General features: G+C 40.6%; 2 protein-coding genes across 7 annotated transcripts in view; one reads left to right on the top strand and one right to left on the bottom strand.

The window, feature by feature from the left end:
• The window catches only part of LOC137323649 (RNA-binding motif, single-stranded-interacting protein 1-like), a 506296-nt gene that overhangs the window by 216015 nt on the left and 269034 nt on the right, over nucleotides 1–21247 (top strand). The gene's annotated exons all lie outside the window — the stretch shown is intronic.
• Nucleotides 17126–20614, bottom strand: LOC137323422 (NADH-quinone oxidoreductase subunit B-like). Its single transcript, XM_067986896.1, has 2 exons — nucleotides 20550–20614; nucleotides 17126–17834 (listed from the first exon to the last, which is right to left on the bottom strand). Exons 1-2 carry the CDS (start codon nucleotides 20612–20614, stop codon nucleotides 17192–17194), a joined length of 708 nt encoding a protein of 235 aa, XP_067842997.1. The 3' UTR covers nucleotides 17126–17191.

Raw genomic sequence — 21247 nt, forward strand, 5'->3', positions numbered from 1 at the left:
GATCCTGGTGGTTTTACTGGGAGCATAGGAAAGCTTAGAGAAAATTATGTTTTGTTTGCTTGCCTTTCTTCCTGATCCCTGGGTTGCACACCAACTGCAACAGTAAGGGTTGGCAGCCAAACTGATCCTAGGTATCCACTAATGCCATTCTAAACTGACTTCAAGGAGGCGGAGGACACGCGTAGCCTGGGAATGTTTCTTAACATTTATTTCCAGGGTTGCGGCAAAGAGACCCACATTTTTGCTCCGTGTCTCCCCCAAAGCAATCCACTTTAGATTCAGTGTAGGAGGTCCAACATGTGTCCCACTGCTCTGTGGTGGACTATGCCACCACACCACAAACTAAAGCCACATTAGGCTCTGAGATACTTAAGTAAGCATCTAAAAAGAAACTGTCATGATCCTAATTCATTTAAGCATCCTTCATACATCATTGGTGGTAAGGCCTTAATTGAATCTGGGGAAACTACATGCTTCGTACCTTCATATAAAATGCAGTGTCACATTTGGTCATCTTCCATGGCATATAAAGTCCTAGAACCTCACCAATGCGCAGGTTTCTTTTTCTTGACTAATATGATTGCATTCTCTCATCCTCATGTTGGATCTCTCGTTAACACACTGGGATACTTCAGCCTGTCCACACGAATGCACTATACAGCAGGCAGAAGTCCATTTATTGGACTTGGGAATAAGGTGCAAGGTAAATTGTCATCTTACTTCACAAAATGACATGGCTATTTTTAACATCACGTTCGGGGAATCACAGCAGCATCTTCTACAGCTATCCATTGACAGAAACTATAATGTTGGTGGAAATGTTTTGGAATATCTAGAATCTTTTAAGAAGCACTTGCAAATAATTAGGAATGTCTATGAAAAGCAGGATCCCCTTTAAGAGCACTCCTCGTTCAGCTGAAAGATTGCAACAGGCTCACCCCAAGCAGGAGAAAAGACTTCTATTGTTCAGAGTTCAAGGAAAAACATGGAGAATTCTGTCCAATACCAGATTTTAAACAAGTTCTTAAAGTAGCAAAAATTCAAGATGGTCACACTGCCCTTGATTAATTGGACAGTATGCCCAGAGCACCGGCTGGTGGCCCTAAAACATGCCTATTTTCATATGAGAGAGTCATCAACAATTTTTCAGGTTCCACTCCAAGGGACAAAACCATTTGGCTTCTCCTCAGCATCCAGAGTTTGACAAAGTATCTGCCTGATCGCAGCGCATCTCAGCATGCAGCTTGTCCCTTTTAATCAACATCTCACCAATGATCCATATGTTAATATATGGTCCAGCCAGCCCATTGGCATCTTGAGTCACAAAGAAAAGTTCTTGGCTCAACACTCAGCATAAGTAATCAACATAGCAACAAATGCTGTCAGTTATCTCCACATTCACTCTCACGAGTGGAACATCCACATGAACGTGGTTCATAGAAACATAGAAAATAGGAGCAAGTGTAGGCCATTCGGGCCTGCTCCGCCATTCAAAATGATCATGGCTGATTGTCTAACTCAGTACCCTGTTCCCGCTTTTTCCCCATATCCTTTAATCCCTTTAGCATTAAGAAATATATCTATCTCCTTCTTGAATACATCTAATTACTTGGCCTCCACTGCCGTAGAGAATTCCACAGGTTCACCACCCTCTGAGTGAAGAAATTTCTCCTCATCACGGTTCTAAATGGCATACCCTATATCCTGAGAGACTGTGACCCCTGGTTCTGGACTCCCCAGCCATCGGGAACATCCTCCCTGCATCTAATCTGTCTAGTCCTGTTAGAATTGTATATGTTTCGATGAGATCACCTCTCATTCTTCTAAACTCTAGTGAATATAAGCCTAGTCGACCCAATCTCTCCTTATACGTCAGTCCTGCCATCCCAGGAATCAGTCTGGTAAACCTTCATTGCACTCCCTCCATGGCAAGGACATCCTTCCTCAGATAAGGAGACCAAAACTGCACACAATACTCCAGATGTGGTTTCACCAAGGCCCTGTACAACTGCAGTAAGACATCCCTGCTCCTGTACTCAAATCCACTTGTAATGAAAGCCAACATACCATTCGCCTTCCTAACTGCTTGCTGCACCTGAATGCTCGCTTTCAGTGACTGGTGTACAAGGACACCCAGGTCTCGTTACACCTCCACTTTTCCCAATCTATCACCATTCAGATAATAATCTGTCTTTCTGTTTTTACAACCAAAGTGGATAACCTCACATGTAATACTGCATCTGCCATGTTCTTGCCCACTCACCCAACTTATCTAAATCATATTGGAGCTTCTTTGCATCCTCCTCACAGCTCACATTCCACCCCAGCTTTGTGTTGTCTGCAAACTTGGAAATGTTACATTCCATTCCCTCATCCAAATTATTGATCTATATTGTGAATAGCTGGGGCCCAAGCACTGATCCCTGCGGTACCCCACTTGTCACTGCCTGCCACCCGGAAAAAGACCCATTTATTCCTACTCTCTGTTTCCTGTCTGTCAACCAATTCTCAATCCATGCCAGTATATTCCCCCAATGCTTTAATTTTGCACACTAACCTCTTGTGTGGGACCTTATCAAAAGCCTTCTGAAAATCCAAACACACCACTGGTTCTCCCCTATCTACCTCCTCAAAAAACTCCAGTTGATTTGTTAAGCATGATTTCCCTTTCATAAACCCATGCTGACTTTGTCCAATCCCGTTGATGCCTTCCAAGTGTTCTGTTATCACATCCTTTATAATAGACTCCAGCATTTTCCCCACTACTGATGTTAGGCTAACTGGTCTGTAATTCCCTGTTTTTTCTCCTTCCTTTTTTAAATAGTGGGATTACATTTGCCACCCTCCAATCTGTAGGAACTGTTCCAGAGTCTATAGAATTTTGGAAGATGGTCACCAATGCATCTGCTATTTCCAGAGCCACTTCCTTTCGTACTCTGGGATGTAGATTAACAGGCCCTGGGGATTTGTCAGCCTTTAGCCCCATTAATTTCCCTAGCACTTTTTTTACTAATACTGATTTCCCTCAGTTCTTCCCTCTCGCTAGACCCTTGGTTCCCTAACATTTCCGGGAGGTTATTTGTGTCCTCCTTTTGTGAAGACAGAACCAAAGTATGTGTTTAATTGTTCTGCCATTTCTTTGTTCCCCATTACAATTTCCCCCATTTCTGACTGTGTAAGGGACCTACATTTGTCTTCACTAATCTTTTTCTCTTGACATATTTATAGAAGAAAATTTCAGGATTTGGGGGTGTTAGCCTCTCCAGGCAACGGCCAGCTTTTGTATTAATGCACTGCAAGTCCCTTCTGTAGTAAAGCCATATTTGATTTGGCATTCTCATTGGATAGCATTTAGGAAGGAACTCACTCAGAGTTCCTACTAAAATCACCAGGCACATTCATTTGGACAAATAAATTACGGTCACATTGTTTCTCTGTTGCCACACTAGTTGGAAGTAGTATCATAGCTTCCACTTTGTCAAGACTAGAGAGGCCTTGGTTACTATACCTTGCATTTGAAGCAATTTTGATAAGTGTCGACGCTCATTGTTTTCTGTTGTGCAAAGAATAGTTGTTTTCTGTAGTGACCAAGCAGTGAATAGTTAATTGGGTGGTTGAGTCCATTCTGTAGTGTTAAGCCATCTTGCAGGAAAGAAGCCCAGAGGGCAGATAACGTGTCATTCATTCTCTTCCCTCTTGCAAAATCATACTACTTTGGTTTACTGCTATAGTGTATGGAGGATGCTTGAATGAAGAAGAAACATAGATTACCTACCTTGTACTGTTTTTTTTTGAATGATATGAATCCTGTACATACTGTAATCCTACCCATTCACCCCCTCAGGGCTTACAAGGGTGTAGGTTAGGAGTTAACACTTAATTTCAGTTTAACTTTAGGTAAAAATGAACTAATGCAATGGTGCAGATTCTGGGACTTTATATGATGCGAAAGTTGAAAATCATATCCTGCACCAACTACCTGCAGTGCCATGATTACATTTTTATGTGCATGCTAAACACTGATTCAGGTGAAAATCACATTAGGCTACACTTACTCCTTACAGTACATATCAATCGAAGAATAAAGAGGAGCTTACAAGGTAAGTGACCTATTGATGCAGTTAATAAATTTCTTTCCATTGGGGGAGGAAAAATTCTCACCATTACCATTGGCAAGGTTTTGTAAGACATCTACACCACATGTCCTATCTAAATATCACTGGATGAAGTGTGACACTGACTTTTTTGGAGTGAGACTTCAAACTGAGAAATCCTGTTTGATTTTAAATGGCTTCCAGCAGTAGATTTTTGTGAAGAAACTTATATGTGCCTTAATACTATGCAACAAGTTAAATTAAATACAGAAAAAATAGAATTAAGATTACAATGTGTACCACATCCAGTCAAAAAGTATGTGTACACAGTGATAAGCCTGCATTAATTGAGCTGCCATGCTTGCAAGTGAAGTTCATTGGTAATGTGATATAGTTAGTTTTTGCTGCAGCTGAGCAAGTGATCAATATAAAATGAATATATTTGTGTCTCACTTGAGATTAAATGAAGTAGCCATCAACAATGTGGTTATGCTGATTTTGGTAAACCTTGAAGAATGTTTGCAGTAAGTTTTGGAGAATTGCTCCGCATTGGAACAAATAGTAATGGAAGATGACTGGAATATTTCATTACAAAGCTACAGGGCCTCAATTGTGCCATTATCCATTGGAAATTATGTAGTGCACAGGTGCAAAACAAAGGCCACTGTATTACCTGAGGATTGCTCAGGATGTGGTTCTTGTGGAAATTCATTTTAACAATTCTTATGATGCCAATTGAAAGAATGGTGTATTTCGATTAAGCAACTGAAATTTGTGCAAAAATTAGTTCATATTGAAGTATATCTGTGTTTTCTATAGTTTTTTGATATCAAGCATGTTTTATCTTTACACATAGAAATCAGTCTAGTAAACAACCAAGTGCATTTGGCTGCATAGCTCACGAGTGCCTTAGGTGTGACTAGCTTGTGTGAGCCATGTCACAAGTGGCTTATTTTACCTAATTCACTTTGATCCCAATATATATTGGGCCATCTTGCTGGGAAAATAACTGCGTGTAAGTGACACGCTATTATTGTGCAAATCGGCCAAAAGGTTCAGGGATTAAGAGACATGCCGTGAGTTGAGAATCTCCAGAACATGCTGGTCGATTTCCGCTGCTCCGCCATTTGCTTTGCACAAACGGCATCTCACCCTTAGCCTCCCCATTATTTTTAAGAACTTACTGGATTTGCAGATTAATTGCCCATTAAACTGACCGCAGAAAGTTAGGGCTGGAACTTAACAGCATAAGTACCTTTTTTAAATATGTGATAATTGTTAATGCAACCTCTCTGACCCAGAAAGGGAACAATTTAAACTGTTCAATCTCATTCCTGCATGTAGTAAATTGTTGTTAGAGATTTTAAAAATGTCAAATTTTTGAAAAAAATTCTAACTTTTTGTCTTTTTTTCTCTCTTTCTTTCCTACTTTTCATTTCTCTTTCTGTACCTGATTTGACTCTAATTCACCTACTCGAATCCACCCTCCTTGTCCGTCATTCCTGTTTCTTTCTCAATCCTTAAATCTCATTGGTTAAAGAGATCCACTGTTGGTCCTGCTGTTCATTAAGGTCCTAGATGCCCCGTTACCCTCGCCAAGCCATTATAAGCTCGCACTTCCAGCAAGATACAGCGATAAAAGATTTTGAGCTTAAGGGTGCAGGAAAAAGTCTTAACTGCGTATGTCACGAGATGCCCCGCTCCAGCAAGATCTGGCCCAATGATGTTTATAGTATAGATTAGCAGATCTCCCTTATCTGTCCTTCAACCAACAGTGGCAAAAATGGAAAATTGTTATGGAACAAAATACTGTTCCCATGAATAGTTGCAGTATGTCAATAGAAAAAAAAATTCCCCAGTTGTTAACTAAATAAGGACAATGGGCATTAAATGCAACGGGTTCCTCCAAATTTATTAACCAAATAAAATAGTTGGCTATAAAATCCAGCAGGTTTTCTCCAATATTTTTATTAATGAAAGAAGAAGAATGGCCATTAAATACAATGGACTTCCTCCAAAATTTATGAATTGAATAAAAGAAGTTTGGTTGGCCATGTAGCGGGTTTCCATTTTAGACTTATTTATGTTAAATATAAAAGCAGTGGCCAGTTAATTGCAATTGTATTGGCAATTTAACTCAGAGAGCTTCACCAGATTTATTAAATAAATCAAAACCATTCAATAGAATGGGTTTCTCCCAAAATGTATTCAAGAAAAGCAGCGACAATCAGGTCAGACATTTAGCAACAGGCTCCACAAGCTTCCCCAAATCATTAACTAAAATAAAAGCAGCGATCATCTGATGCATTCTCCCAAATTAATAAAACAAAAGCAGCCTTCAGTTCTTCAGTCAAAGAAGTATAAAAGAACATCAATAAGCATGGAGCAGGCTGTGCTTCCCGTAAATGAACTAATTAAATAAAGAAAGGAAGGAGAATGTGCCATTGGGAACAGGTCACGCTTCCCATGAGTTCATGAACTAAATAAATGAAAATGGCATTTTCATCAGCTGCAGGTAAATAAACATAGAAAGGAAGAAGAACTTAGATTAATTCATATTAAAAGATTTGTTAGATTGTATTAAAAAAATTATTTAAAACTGAAATCGCAAACAGGTGCAGGTGAATTAATTAAATGTGGAGCCACAGTAGACAAACAAACATGGAGATGAAGAAGAAGAAAACAAATGTCAGATTCATTTATATTAAATCAATTGGAGTTAGTTATATCCAAAAAAAACTTTGAAAAAGCTTAATGTTTTAGTTAGTGGTATTATTTGCTCAGGCAAGCCAGGTCTAAACCGAGCTGGGAGACACATGTAGGAGAACCAATGAGGGATTTAGTGACATAGGAAGAATAGACTATTGAGATGTTACTATATGAAGGAAAGCATAAAAAAGGTTGAAAACAGGTGTTAGAAAGACCAACTACTTGTAATTGTGACCAAATCGTGGCAGCCAGAAATGACCAAATCGTGAGGCATGAAGGAAGTAAATGTGACAAATGGAAAGTGCATGCTTGATGTAAGACTTTTAATATTAATGTAAATGGTTTTCATTTTGATGGCTTTGATTCAACATTTGTAAGAAGATAAGAAAAAGAGTTTGCTCATTACATCTGTGAAATAACAATAGATGTGTTCATGTGGAGATTCAGGATTAGGTCTCCTTTGCTGTTGGACTCATTCATGGCTTAGTCTATGCCAAAGGTGTCAAACTCATTTGATATGGTGGGCCTGATTCGATATCCTGGCACTTAGCGCAAGCCACATTCAGCAAAAGTTATTAAATTGAATAGAATCATAGAATCTTACAGCACAGAAGGAGGCCATTCAGCCCATCGTGCCTGTACCGGCTCTTTGAAATAACTATCCAATTAGTCCCACTCCCCTGCTCTCTCCCCATAGCCCTGCAAATTTTTCCTTTTCAAGTTTCTATCCAGTTCTCTTTTGAAAGTTACTATTGAATCTGCTTCCACCGCCCTTTCAGGCAGTGCAATCCAGATCATAACAACTTGCTTTTCATCTTCAATTTCTTCTCATCTTCCCTCTAGTTCTTTTGCCAAGTACCTTGAATCTGTGTCCTCTGGTTACCGACCTTCCTTCCAGTGGGAACAGTTTCTCCTTAGTTACTCCATCAAAACCCTTCATACTTTTTAACACCTCTATTAAATCTTCCCTTAACCTTCTCTGTTCTAAGGAGCGTAATCCCAGCTTCCTCTAGTCTCTCCACATAACTGAAGTCCCTCATCTCTGGGATCATTCTAGTAAATCTCCTCTGCGCCCTCTTGACAGAGGGTGTTCAGAATTGGGCACAATACTCCAGCTAAGGCCTACCCATTGATTTATAAAGATTTAGCATAACTTCCTTGCTTTTGTACTCCTATGACTTTGTTTACTGAAGGTGCACATACACTGGTTGATGTCAGTTTTCTGAGTTTAACAATCAGATAAATTCTAAAAACTAAGGTAAGAGTAAAGAGTACATTTTATTAATCTATCAATCCTTGACATATATACCAATAATTTTGGGAAGATTGAGTAAAAACATTAGTAAAGTCCATGTAGTCATGTGATGAAGTGACCGAACAATAAAATTACTGGCATTTTATACTGCTGGTAATTTTTATCCTGAAGCAGTTTCTTGTGAATATGTTTCACATACTTTTTGTTTATCCTTATTTTGTGACAGAATACGTATTTTAGTATTTCTGAATTTAATGCAGTGAAATGAATTGGGTTGCACCAATTTGTGCATTGACCAACAATAAATAGTTGGCAGGAGTAAATAAAAGGCAGGATTCCTTCAAGAGGGAAACCACTCTGTACTGAATTGTGTTGAATGTAGATGAAAGTAAAAGTCTTGTGTATACACATCAGTTAGGACATTAGACAAAAAATTGAGATGTTTAATATTTGGAAAGTGCAACAAGTCATCGTACTATGTTGAGATGATAACCTTGAATAAAGTTTCACAATGCAGAAATTGCAGTGTTTGTTTTCATGGTATCTCAGTTCTGATAAAATATGTGGAATTGCCAAAGTTGTCTGATATTTAAAGGGTATTGCATAATTCTAACCACTTCCTCTTCAATTGTGGAGATGTACTTCAAACAGATTATGGGATATAGTCATTATTTTCATAATTACAGTTAAAATAGAGTCTTGACCTTATTTGAGCATTCAGTGGATGGGCTCAGATCACCTGCAAAGTGAGTTGACCCCCTCCTAGACGAGAATAAAAACAACAACTTGCATTTATATAGCATCTTTAATGTTGAAAAACATCCCAAGACTCTTCATAAAAGCACGTTCAAAAAAGTGGTGCCAAGCAAAAGAAGGTGATATTAGGAGGGGTGACCAAAAGCTTCATCAAAGAAATGGGTTGTAAGGAAATTCTTAAAGGAAGAGAGAGAAGTTGAGAATTCCATTGTGTGGGAAATAGACGGCTGAAGGCACAGCTGCCAATGGGGCGAAGGAAGGAGTGGATAGAGGAAAGACCAGATTCAGAGGAATGGAGAGTATTGGGGGTGGGGTGGGGTGGGAGGGGGATGTAGGGCTGGAGGAGGTTCAGAGATAGGGAGGGGCATGGCTATGAAGTGATTTAAAAATGAAAATAATTTTTAATTGGAGGCACTGGGAGCCAATGTTGGTCAGTAAGAACGGGCGATGGGCAAATGAGACTTAATGTGAGAGAATACAGGCAGAACAGTTTGGGTTAGCTGAAATTTATGGAGTGTAGAGGATGGGAGGTCATCCAGGAATAGTTAAGTCTGGAAGTGACAAAGGGACAGACACACAACTGGTGTACTTTGCCCTCTCGTGAAGAAGTAAGAAAGAGTTGGATTCACAAACAGGTGTGTTCTAGATATTATGTTATTGTAGTTATTTTAAGGAATTTATGCTGGATTATTTATCTGAGAATTACAAGGAACAACAGTGATATTTAAAAATTTAATTACATCACAGCACTCTAAGTATATATTTAATAAATGGATATTTAAGGATTATCATCAGACATTTTTTACTTACTCGAAGTCTTCGACGCAGGGCATTTGTGATACTTTGTTAAAATTATGATATGTTTCCACTGTTACAATACATTAAAGTATTGCCAGATTTAAATGTAATGAAGTCTAAGGGTTAATCTGTTTGCTGTCTATTTTCCTTAATATTTAGAGGATTGGTAAGAAATAAGAAATAATTATTGTGTGGAGCGATACAAGAAAAGCATTCTAATTTTTTATCAAATTCCCCCTTTTTTAAAAAAAACTTTACTGATATAAATTAAAACATTTCAATTTTGTTCACTTGATAGCAGTCTTTCATGTTGAGGAAACTCTCCCTCCTATTCCAGCCTTAGGATTGGCCTACTATACTCGCAGACTAACTTTCAAGGCTTTTAGTTTAGATCTCCTGTGGCATTGTTCGTGGACGTTCCAGGAATTAGAGTGCAGTTTATAACATTTACAATGATCCCTGAACAGCAGTTCACCCAAAGCTGAAATATAGTGAATTTACTTAAGCAATATATTATCTGACTAATGCAAGGTTAAAAAATATTCTGCATCTGACTGATAAAGAAAGGCCTTAAACAGATATGATATTTGTAATACTATTTACCTACCCCAAAAAGTGGTTTGTAGTTTTTGCTGAAGTGTGTGTAGCTTTGGACCAGGAACTTTACCACTGTCGAGTCTCCAGTGATCAGCACCATGAACAGGTCGTTTTCACGTGGATCTCATCCTGGCAATGTCTGAGTTCAGCATCAAAGTACTTCATTAGTACACCTCAGCAACCAACACTGTTTTATTTAATGGCTTAAACCGTCCAAAACACTGAAAAATAATTTATTTTAATTTCATTTTTTTGCTGCTTGCACCTCTGTTATTTGTAAATTTTATATATGGTTGCTATGTGACACTGGTTGTCACAGCACACTTTTTGTATATCGTTCTTCCACAAGAATAGGGTGAAAACTTTAAAAGTCATGGTGCAGCCCTCAGACAGAATTTGCCAACCAGAACTACAACTTCCTGGTCCTTTTTTGACATGGAGGGTAATGGGTACACTGGGAATGGGAATTGTAATTGTACAGCAGCAGGGGGGAAAAACTACAACTCTGATGTATCTCTCTCACGAGCACAGAACTGGTCCAAAACAGCTGGAAATCTACAGAAACCCAGCCCAGGTAGAATTTCATGCTCAAGCCCAGACAACATCAAGGACTTGCATTTATATAGCAGCTTTAACGTAGAAAAACACAGGAGCATTATCAAACAAAATTTGACACCGAGCCACATTAGGAGATATTAGGACATGTGACCAAAAGCTTGGTCAAAGAGGTAGGTTTTAAGGAGCGTCTTAAAGGAGTAAAGAAAAGTGGAGCAGTTTAGGGAGGGAACTCCAGAGCTTAGGGCCTAGGCAGCTGAAGGCACGGCCGCTAATGGTGGAACGATTAAAATCGGAGATGCGCAAAAGGCCAGAATTGGAGAAGCGCAGAGATCTCAGAGGGTTGTCAGGTTGGAGGAGGTTACAGAGATAGGGAGGGACGAGGCCATGGAGGGATTTGAAAACCAGGATAAGAATTTTAAAATAGAGATGTTCCCGGACCGGGAGCCAATGGAGGTCAGCGAGCACGGGGGTGAGGGGTGAGGGGTGAACGGGACTTGGTACGAGTTAGGATACGGGCAGCAGGGTTTTGGATGAGTTCAAATTTATGGAGGGTGAAAGATGGGAGGCCGGCTAAGAGAGCATTAGAATAGTCGAATCTAGAGGTGACAAAGGCATGGATGTGGTTTTCAGCTGAAGCGGGGCGGGGATGGGCATTGTAACGGAGATGGAAGTAGGTGGTCTTGGTGATGGAGCAGATGTGGGGTCGGAAGGTCACCTCAGGGTCAGATAAGACACCAAGATTACAAACGGTCTGGTTCAGCCTCTTGTCAGTGGCTAGGGAACAGAAGGATAGGCTTATGCAAGGAAAAAACTGACGGCAAATGACTTGCTGATCACTGGAGAGTCTATTCAGGGAAGAGCAGGAGAGTTCTCCCTCAACCAACATCACTGAAACAGATTATCTGGTCATTTGTCTCAATCATTTTGTGGGACCTTGCTGTGTGGATATTGGCTGCTGTGTTTTCCTACATTACCAGAGTGACTGGTACTCAAAGTACTTAATTGGCTGTGAAGCACTTTGGGACGTCCTGAGGACATAAAAGTCGCTATATAATTGCAAGTTTATAGAATCATAGAAAGGTTACAGCACGGAAGGAGGCCATTCGGTCTACTAACGAGTCCACGCCGGCTCTATGCAAGAGCAATCCAGCTCGTCCCACTCCCCTGCCCGATCCCCATAGACCTGCAAATTTTTTCCTTTCAAGTACTTATCCAGTTCCCTTTTGAGGGCCATGATTGAATCTGCCTCCACCACCCCCTTGGGCAGTGCATTCCAGATCCTAACCACTCGCTGTGTAAAAAAGTTTTTCCTCATGTCACCTTTGGTTCTTTTGCCAATCACCTTAAATCTATGTCCTCTGGTCCTTACCCTTCTGCCAATGGGAACAGTTTCTCTCCATCTACTCTGTCTAGACCCTTCATGATTTTGAATACCTCTATCAAATCTCCTCACAACCGTCTCTGTTCCAAGGAGAACAACCCCAGCTTCTCCAGTCTATCCACGTAACTAAAGCCCCTCATCCCTAGAATCATTCTAGTAAATCTCCTCTGCACCCTCTCGAAGGCCTTCAAGGATATAGTGCAAAAACATTTCTAACAAACACATGAGAATCAAACAATTGAGAACAAAATCATGAAACTTATCCACAGATGTTAATTTGCTTTATTTGGTAGCACACTCGCCATCAAGGTGGTGGTACAGTGATATACAGTCAGGAGGGGCCCTGGGAGTCCTCAACATTGACTCCAGACCCCATGAAGTCTCATGGCATCAGGTCAAACATGGGCAAGGAAACCTCCTGCTGATTACCACCTACCGCCCTCCCTCAGCTGATGAATCAGTCCTCCTCCATGTTGAGCACCACTTGGAAGAAGCACTGAGGGTAGCAAGGGCACACAATGTACTCTGGGTGGGGGACTTCAATGTCCATCATCAAGAGTGGCTCGGTAGCACCATTACTGACCAAGCTGGCCGAGTCCTGAAGGACATGGCTGCCAGACTGGGCCTGCGGCAGGTGGTGAGCAAACCAACACAAGGGAAAAACCTACTTGACTTCGTCACAGATGCATCTGTCCATGACAGTATTTTAGGAGTGACCACCGCACAGTCCTCGTGGAGACGAAGTCCCGTCTTCGCACTGAGGACACCATCCAAAGTGTTGTGTGGCACTATCACCGTGCTAAATGGGATAGATTCAGAGCAGATCTAGCAGCTCAAAACTGGACATCCAAGAGGCGCTGTGGGCCATCAGCAGCAGCAGATTTGTATTCCAGCACGATCTGTAACCTCATGGCCCGACATATTCCTCACTCTACCATTACCAACAAGCCCAGGGGATCAACCCTGGTTCAATGAGGAGTGTAGAAGAGCATGCCAGGAGCAGCACCAAGCGTACCTAAAAATGAGGTGCCAACCTGGTGAAGCTACAACTCAGGACTACATACATGCTAAACAGTGGAAGCTGTTTGTGCAGATTGAGAATTGTCTCTGGGCCCTGCCTGGTGTGTGGCTCAGAGAATTCACCCAGTCAGTAGCTGAGCCCAGGGACAATCCCCAGTCCGCAATCCCCCAATGCTATAGACAGAGCTAAGCAATTCCACAACCAACGGATCAGATCAAAGCTCTGCAGTCCTGCCACATCCAGTCGTGAATGGTGGTGGACAATTAAACAACTAACGGGAGGAGGAGGCTCTGCAAACATCCCCATCCTCAATGATGGCGGAGTCCAGCACGTGAGTGCAAAAGTCAAGGCTGAAGCGTTTGCAACCATCTTTAGCCAGAAGTGTCGAGTGGATGATCCATCTCGGCCTCCTCCCGATATCCCCACCATCACAGAAGCCAGTCTTCAGCCAATTCGATTCACTCCACGTAATACCAAGAAACGACTGAGTGCACTGGATACAGCAAAGGCTATGGGCCCCGACAGCATCCTCCGTCCTTCCTTCCTTTCTGTTTTAATCTTTCAAGTGCTCAGTTATCTGGCTGTACAGAGAAAGGGTCACTGGGATAACTACAGCCAATGGGGTGGGAGCAATGCTACGTGGGTGGGGGGACATGCTGGGCTGAAGCTGAGGCAGCAGGGCGCCAAATCTTAGGCCACGGCACAAAGAGAATGGAAACACAAATTTAAGATTTAGTTTTTAAAAATGAAAATACTTAAAAATATAACTTTAAAAAAATGCTTACAATTTAAGATGATGCAGTTGTTCAGAAGCTGTAGGATCGTATCAGCAGCCTCCAGCGCACAGAGTGTGATATGACAGCTTAGAGTGAATTTGAAGTCAGAATTAACATTGAGAGTCCTATTATAGCATCACTTACTAGTGCACAGGAAATGTAACGGACAACTGTGGAATTTTTATCATAGGAAATGTTTACTCATTACTATATATAGATCTACTGAAATAATCAACAGCATATCTATCACAATGTAAGCATCACACAGTGCTTGGAAAACTTGTACCACGTGGGCATCCCATCTAAAGTTTCCAGTAATTGAACTTGCTCAATGGATTCCTAAGTAATCACTTCTCCCCGCTTTTCATGAGTTTAATTATGCTGTTGGTTACTGTTTGAAAAACCATTTTTGAATATTTAGAATACTATATTTCAATTCTAGAGGACACATTTTATTCTGCTATGCTTGCAACTGCAATGAAAAATGGCTTCATTTGCAAATTTAATGTAGTTGCTGAGTCAAAACTGTGTGCAGTATAGCTCTGGTCTCCATACTACAAAAAGGATATTGAAGCACTGGCAAAAGTACAAGGTTTACAAGGATGTTACCAGAATTGAGACGTTGCAACTGTCAGGAAAGATTGAGCACGCTGGAGCTCTTTTTGGGGAAAAGAGGAGACCTGATAGAGGTCTTTGAACCCCTTCATGACTTTAGTCGGGTGGATGTGGAGGAGAAATTGTTTCCACTTGTGGGTGAGTCCAGAACAAGGAGGCATAAATATAAGATCACTACTAACAAATCAAATAAAGAATTTTGGATAAATGTAGACCTTGCTGTTGTGTGGAATGGTTGAAGCAGATAGCATTGATGCAGTTCAAGGGAGGCTTGATGCATACATGAAGGAGAAGGTAATAGTTGGATACAGGGACAGGATGAGAAGCGGTAATTAGAGTGGAAGGAGGTTCGTGGAGCATAAAACACCAGTTTGGACCATTTGTGCCGAATGGCCTGTTTCTGTGCTGTAGATTCTATGTAAAACCAGGACAGGAAAGGTTTTCCTCAAATTCTGCTTCTAGTTTTTCCAGGACTCTGGAAAACTGTAAATTTTCAATCTCAGCAAAAAATACTTACTTTTTGTGAGAATATTGACTGCTGTTTGTGTAAGTGTTTGTTATCTCAGGGTGTCAGTGATGGGGAAGCATAGAAAGATACAAATATAGGGATGTAAAACAGAAATTGAAATGAGAGAAAGGAAAGAAAAATGAACAGACAGCAAAGAAAAGCAAGGTGAAGAGAACACAAACAGCAGAGAGGAAGCCAAGAGGTACAACTATAAGGAAGAGAAGTAAATGAGAAAATAGTGGAAGTTATAAATATACATTATAAAGTAATCTTGCAAAAAACTTTTTCCTGTAGGCACGAGTGAGACTAAACCAAGAAAAGTATGCAGTATGGATATGAATGTGAAGCTAGGAAAGAATTGTAAGATTGTGCGAGTGCTTACACCCTTAATCAAAGTGTAACGCATTGAGGGGAAACTCTGTGGCATGCATAAATTTCTAATTTGTATTTTAAAAAAACCTTCTGAGTAGCCTACTTTGGTGGATTATCTCAGGCTGGCAAACGTCCCTCTCACCTGCTGCCACATCCTCTAAATGTGGGATATCATTTATGCCACTGACCCTTTATGCTACTTCCTCCCACATTGCAGAAGGCTGTACTGAGAGAAAGATACCCATGATTGTCAAATAAGGCAGCCCGTCTTTGGCCCACTTCTTGAAGGAGCATCTCCACAGCCACGTCATTGATTGTGAATTTCTCAGTGGCCATTGCAGCATCGCTTTCGAGCAATACATACTTGCAGCCTGTGATGCTACTGCTGCTAAGAAAGTGAATTCTCCATTTGCTGGTAGCTGCAGCTTCTTTATGAACTGCAGCTGTGCTGGATTTCACCTCACATAATTCAGCAAATTCCTGTTGGGAAGTCCATTTCTCTCAAAACTCTAAAGTTAGTTACTTTTTCAGTAAGTTTACTAAACAGGCTGACAGACATATTTTAAATGAATTGATAACAGAATTTTTGCTAATTAAGTAAAAAGTAATTTTATTAACATCCTAAATTTGAATAGTTCACACTGACACTTAATTCTAATTCAGCTGAGAGATTATATCTGTTTATACCCCCTTGTTTGCTGAACTCCAGTGCCCTATCCTTTGCAGTTGAATAGGTTCATTAAACACCTAATTATAATTTGAACTTGCGCACATTAATTGTATTTAAGTCAGTGAAGCAAGTGCAGTTCAGCTAATGCTGAAAATTGCATTACTCAATCTTTATCTTATGTTATTTAATACAGTACACGCAAGATAAAATCTATACTTAAGCATACATAGTAGTCAATTTATTTAAAACACTTAAGGCACCCAAGAACAAACGTGCATTTGAAACTTTTGCTCCATTTCTTTATCTTTTTGTAGATATGTACTGATATGTGTTAACAATCTCATATTCAAAATGGTGAGTGGTCAAAAATTCTGAAGGATATTACAGCAGTAGGTGCCACTGTAAATAGAATGTAACATGACCAATTGGTTACTATGGGGCCAAACGTAACGTTACGTGACGGTGTCTAACTGATCACTTAAGTAAGAATTGCGGTACCAGGAAGTCGTGAACTGTGGAAACTTCCGCCTCATCCACCCAAGCCTTCCTGATTAAGGATCAGTTAACACAAGGTGAGATGACGTTTGGTTCAATTAATAAACACCATCTTCTCAAGATAAGGGGTCGGCCATTTAGGACTGAGAGGGGGAAAAATTTGTTCACTCAGAGGGTTGTGAATCTTTGAAGTTCTCTACTCATAGGACTGTGGATGCTCAGTCATTGAGTATACTCAAGACTGAGATCAATAGAATTTTGGACACTAAGGGAATCAAGGGATATGGGGATAGGGCAGGAAAGTGGAGTTGAGGTAGATCATCAGCCATGATCTTATTGTATGGCAGAGCAGGATCATCTGTCCGAATGGACTACTCCTGCTCCTATTTCTTATCAACTGTGGAATAAAGAACATAAGACATACAGATCATTGAGTATGGTATTGAGACACTTTTTTTCTTTTTAAAATTAGTTTATAGGACATTGTTACATATGATATCACAACATAAAGAGTTCACCCCTCCACCAAAGACTCAGATCATCATCCACAAGCTCCATAAATACTAGTTGCAATTATACCGTCCATTTATTTCCGATACCAAATGCTTATCCTTCTTTCCCTCTTTATTTTCTTCTGCAGCTGTAGAATTCCATACAGAAGTGCTTCGGCTGTGGGTGGGCAGCCTGGGACATAAATATCTACTGGCACAATTCTGTCACAGCCCCTCACCACGGCATAGGAGTAATGGTAATAACCACCGCCATTTGCACAACTGCCCATGGAGACCACATAGCGAGGTTCAGGCATCTGATCATAAACCTTTCGAAGGGCTGGAGCCATTTTGTTTGTGAGAGTACCAGCCACGATCATAACGTCCGACTGCCGAGGACTGGTACGGAAGACTATGCCGTACCTGGGCGCTGCCATGTGCATCGTTTCAACGGCACAGCAGGCGAGGCCAAAGGTCATGGGCCACAAAGAACTCCGTCGAGCCCAATTTATCAGTTCATCTAGTTTTGTGACGACAAACTCCCCTTTGTTGCTGGGAAGTGAGAACTTCTTGGTGACCACTGCAGTGCTCTTCTGTTTTGCCAGCGTGGAGCTGTCTGCATTTTCTGTCACCGTGGTCTGATGGAGGCACCGTGACTGATTAGCAAGGAGTGAATTGGGTCTGGAGACGAAGGTCCCGAATCTGCTGAGGCGCAGAACGCCCAGGGCCGCCACTTGACTCAATCACGATAACTTATGTTTGTGTGTTCTTACAAAAATAAGATTCCACATACACTAGCCCCCTCTAATTGGTCATCCAACTCAGCTTAAAAGCACAATCTCTCTGTACCATGTCTGACTACTGTGGACAGTGGTTCACTTCCTTTGCAGCCACAAGGGCTTCACTGTCACTTGGTGTCGGCGTTCTGATTTTTAAAAGCCTCTCTCACAGTCCCCACAGAGAATTTCAAAATTCTAGGTGGAAAATGTGTTTCTGTATAACCAAACATGGCTATTAAATTGTCCATTGTTTGGGACTCAGTGTCACATCTTCCCATCTTCCATTATAATACCATTTGTCTGGCTATCGATCCACAGCTCGGCTTGGGGATGTCTTGGGTAGCTAACTCGTTTCGGCAAGCTTTTTGCTAAAAGCACATTTTAACATGCTCATGTCAAAGTCCTTTCCATGAAAAAAGTGAAATGAGACCAAAAAAGGGGCTGCACAAGTGTTTTAAAATTCATCTGGCTTTACATCATAACTTGAGGTTTCTTCTGGGATCCTTATCGATGAAATGAAATAGTTATGGGAAAAACCTAATTTTTGGGCAAAGAAAATTTTGTTATACAAACCCATGAAACCAAATGATCACTTCAAAATTCATAGACTTTCAGAATATTTAAAAGCTGATTTGGTATATAACCTGTGACCTAACATTATAATAGTTGTTTCAGCTTTAACGATTATGCATTCATGCAACTAAATCTTCTTGAATCTTGTAACTTGTAAATTATAGTTGGGCTGAAAGAGTTATTGGGGTAGATTTTCTGCAATGTTCTCCAGATCTCCCACCGTAGTTTCAATGGAAACCTCAGCGAAATGGTGTAAACAGCGGGGTTTCCGTCAATCTTCACCAAAATTACGGCAGGAGCTTAGAAGAACCCCTGCAGAAATTCTAACCCATTGTTCTTCTGTAACATTTCATTTTTTAAATTTTAAACTGAAACCATGTGGTTTTGCATGATCTTGCATGATCAATGTTGGACAAAAGAAGAACAAAAACCATTGCCCTAAGTGATACCATAATTGTTATCAGTCCTGATCACTGAATCTGAGGCTGCTTATGATATGCATGCATTTCCTATTAGATATCTATCCCAGACATTTCTCAATAGCTTGACAGTCTCAAAAAGGTTTAACAACCCTGTTTTCAGTCGTAAATGGCAGGTACTTGTGATTTTACCAACAGAAATGAAAGAAGAGTGGCCAATCACAACATGCCTGTACTGATGCCCATTATACACTTCTCAAACTTCACAAAACTTTTAGTTAGTTTAAATTATGAGAATATAATTATTGGAGCTGTGGACTGCAAAACTGAATCCTTTGCAAATAGCAGTATGAAATATTAAGAAAGCATTTTTTACTGATTGGAACTTGGAGGCCATGTTCTTGAAAATATGAGTTTGTTGTGCTGAGATGGTTGCCTACACACTTTGTCAAGAGGCGTGCTACATGGCAAGAAGTTAGAAGTTGGGTCAGAATTTCGACAAATATCTGGAAGGAGTACTGTACTTTTTTTTTAAAACTCCAAATTAAGGCAAGAATATTACTGTAAAGTAGCAGCAAAGAACAAATATTATGAATGTAATACTGCTAGTTATAGGTAGATGCAAAAAGCATTGTTGTTGTCACAGAGAAATGAATGAATTTGTAGATACAAAATCAGGCTGCCTTAATTTATAGATAAAGCACACATACTGATATGAAGTTCTAAGTATCAGTCATCATAAATAGATGCAAACAAGAAAATGTTAAGGATGTAACAAAGAAGGTAGGGCAAATGAAAATATTAGACTAATATGAGTTACACTGTTGCAAATGCTGCAGGAAAACATTTTCCATCGTTGAAATTAACCTGTCTTAATGCATGCTATATTCAAAGGTCAAATGCATATAGCAGGTGGGGGAGATATAGCACAGGTAGTGGACCATTGCAATTAACTATTTCCAAATGGTGTTCAGCAGCATTAAAAGGGAGCAGGCCTCTCAAAAGTGCTGGGCCTAGTATGGTTGGAGGGAGGTGCAGACCAACTGGTATGTACAGATCATATATATTCTGTGATCTGTAACTTATTTTTAATCAACATGTCTGTGCATACTGTTTGCATAAAAATGTTTTGTAATTCATGCAACGGAGACACAATATCCCAATTGATACCTGTGCTTATGTACTGATGGTGGTCCCATTTGTCTCCTTGCAGCATAAAGAGACTTATGTGATATTCAAGATTTGCAAGAAGCGCATCAATCACACATATTTCCCAACCTAGCATACTAGTAAAAACTGACCACCAACTTCAAAAAAGCTGACAACTCAAGTACAGGCCTGATCATAAGCCTATGACATGTGAGAACAAGTAGCTATGTGTGCTGACTTACACCATAATCAAGACACTGCAGGAATTTAGCAGAATCAGTATCCTGTTATCTGTCAACTGGGAGCACATGGTCCAGGGTGACAAGAGGCGTTCCTGGGTCTGAGCCTAGGTATGGAGCTGTAGCCAAGAGCAGAAGTGGTGAGAGTGGCTTGCTTAATTCTACATAATGTGTAGAATGATTTCACTACTATTGTATTATCATATAACACAAGTCCTTTTAAAACTCTGCTGCCTGTATCCTAACTCGCACCAAGCCACACTCACCCATCACTCCTGTGCTCGCTTGGCCTACTTTGGCTGCCGGTCCACCAATGCCTCAAATTTAAAATTCTCATCCTTGTGTTCCGTTCCCTCCATGGTCTCGCCTCTCCCTATCTCTGTAACCTCCTCCAGCCCTACAACCCTCTGAGAGCACTGTGTTCCTCCAATTCTGGCCTGTTGTGCATCTCCAACTCCCTTTGGCCCACCATTGGCGGCCGTGCCATCAGCTGTCTAGGCCCGAAGCTCTGGAATTCCCCCCCAAACCTCTCCACCTTTCTCCCTCTTGAAGACACTCATTAAAACCTACTTCTTTGACCAAGCTGTTGATCACCTATCCTAATGTCTCCTTCATTGGCTCGGTGTCAATTTTTGTCTGATTATGCTCCTGTGAAGTGCCTTGGGACGTTTACTATGTTAAAGGCGCCATATAAATGCAGGTTGTTATGTTTATGCTGAAGTACACTGTTATTCCTGTCACAGTTACCTCGTATATAGTTCAAAAGTTCATGATTTAGTTTGTCTCATTGTGTTGTACAAAAAAAAAGTATTCACTCATCCTACTAATTGCCTCCCTGGGTCTTAACACTCGGTCATTTTTCCATCACTAGGTAGCATTACACAGCATACATACTTTTCCACAGGATGTGAATGGCTAGTCTTGCTGTTAACACTTTCAGGAATTTTGAATGATTATGCACCCCTCTCCCTCTTTAAATTGTGGTCTTCATC

The sequence above is a fragment of the Heptranchias perlo genome, chromosome 7, assembly GCF_035084215.1.
Source record: "Heptranchias perlo isolate sHepPer1 chromosome 7, sHepPer1.hap1, whole genome shotgun sequence".
Lineage (NCBI taxonomy): Eukaryota > Metazoa > Chordata > Chondrichthyes > Hexanchiformes > Hexanchidae > Heptranchias > Heptranchias perlo.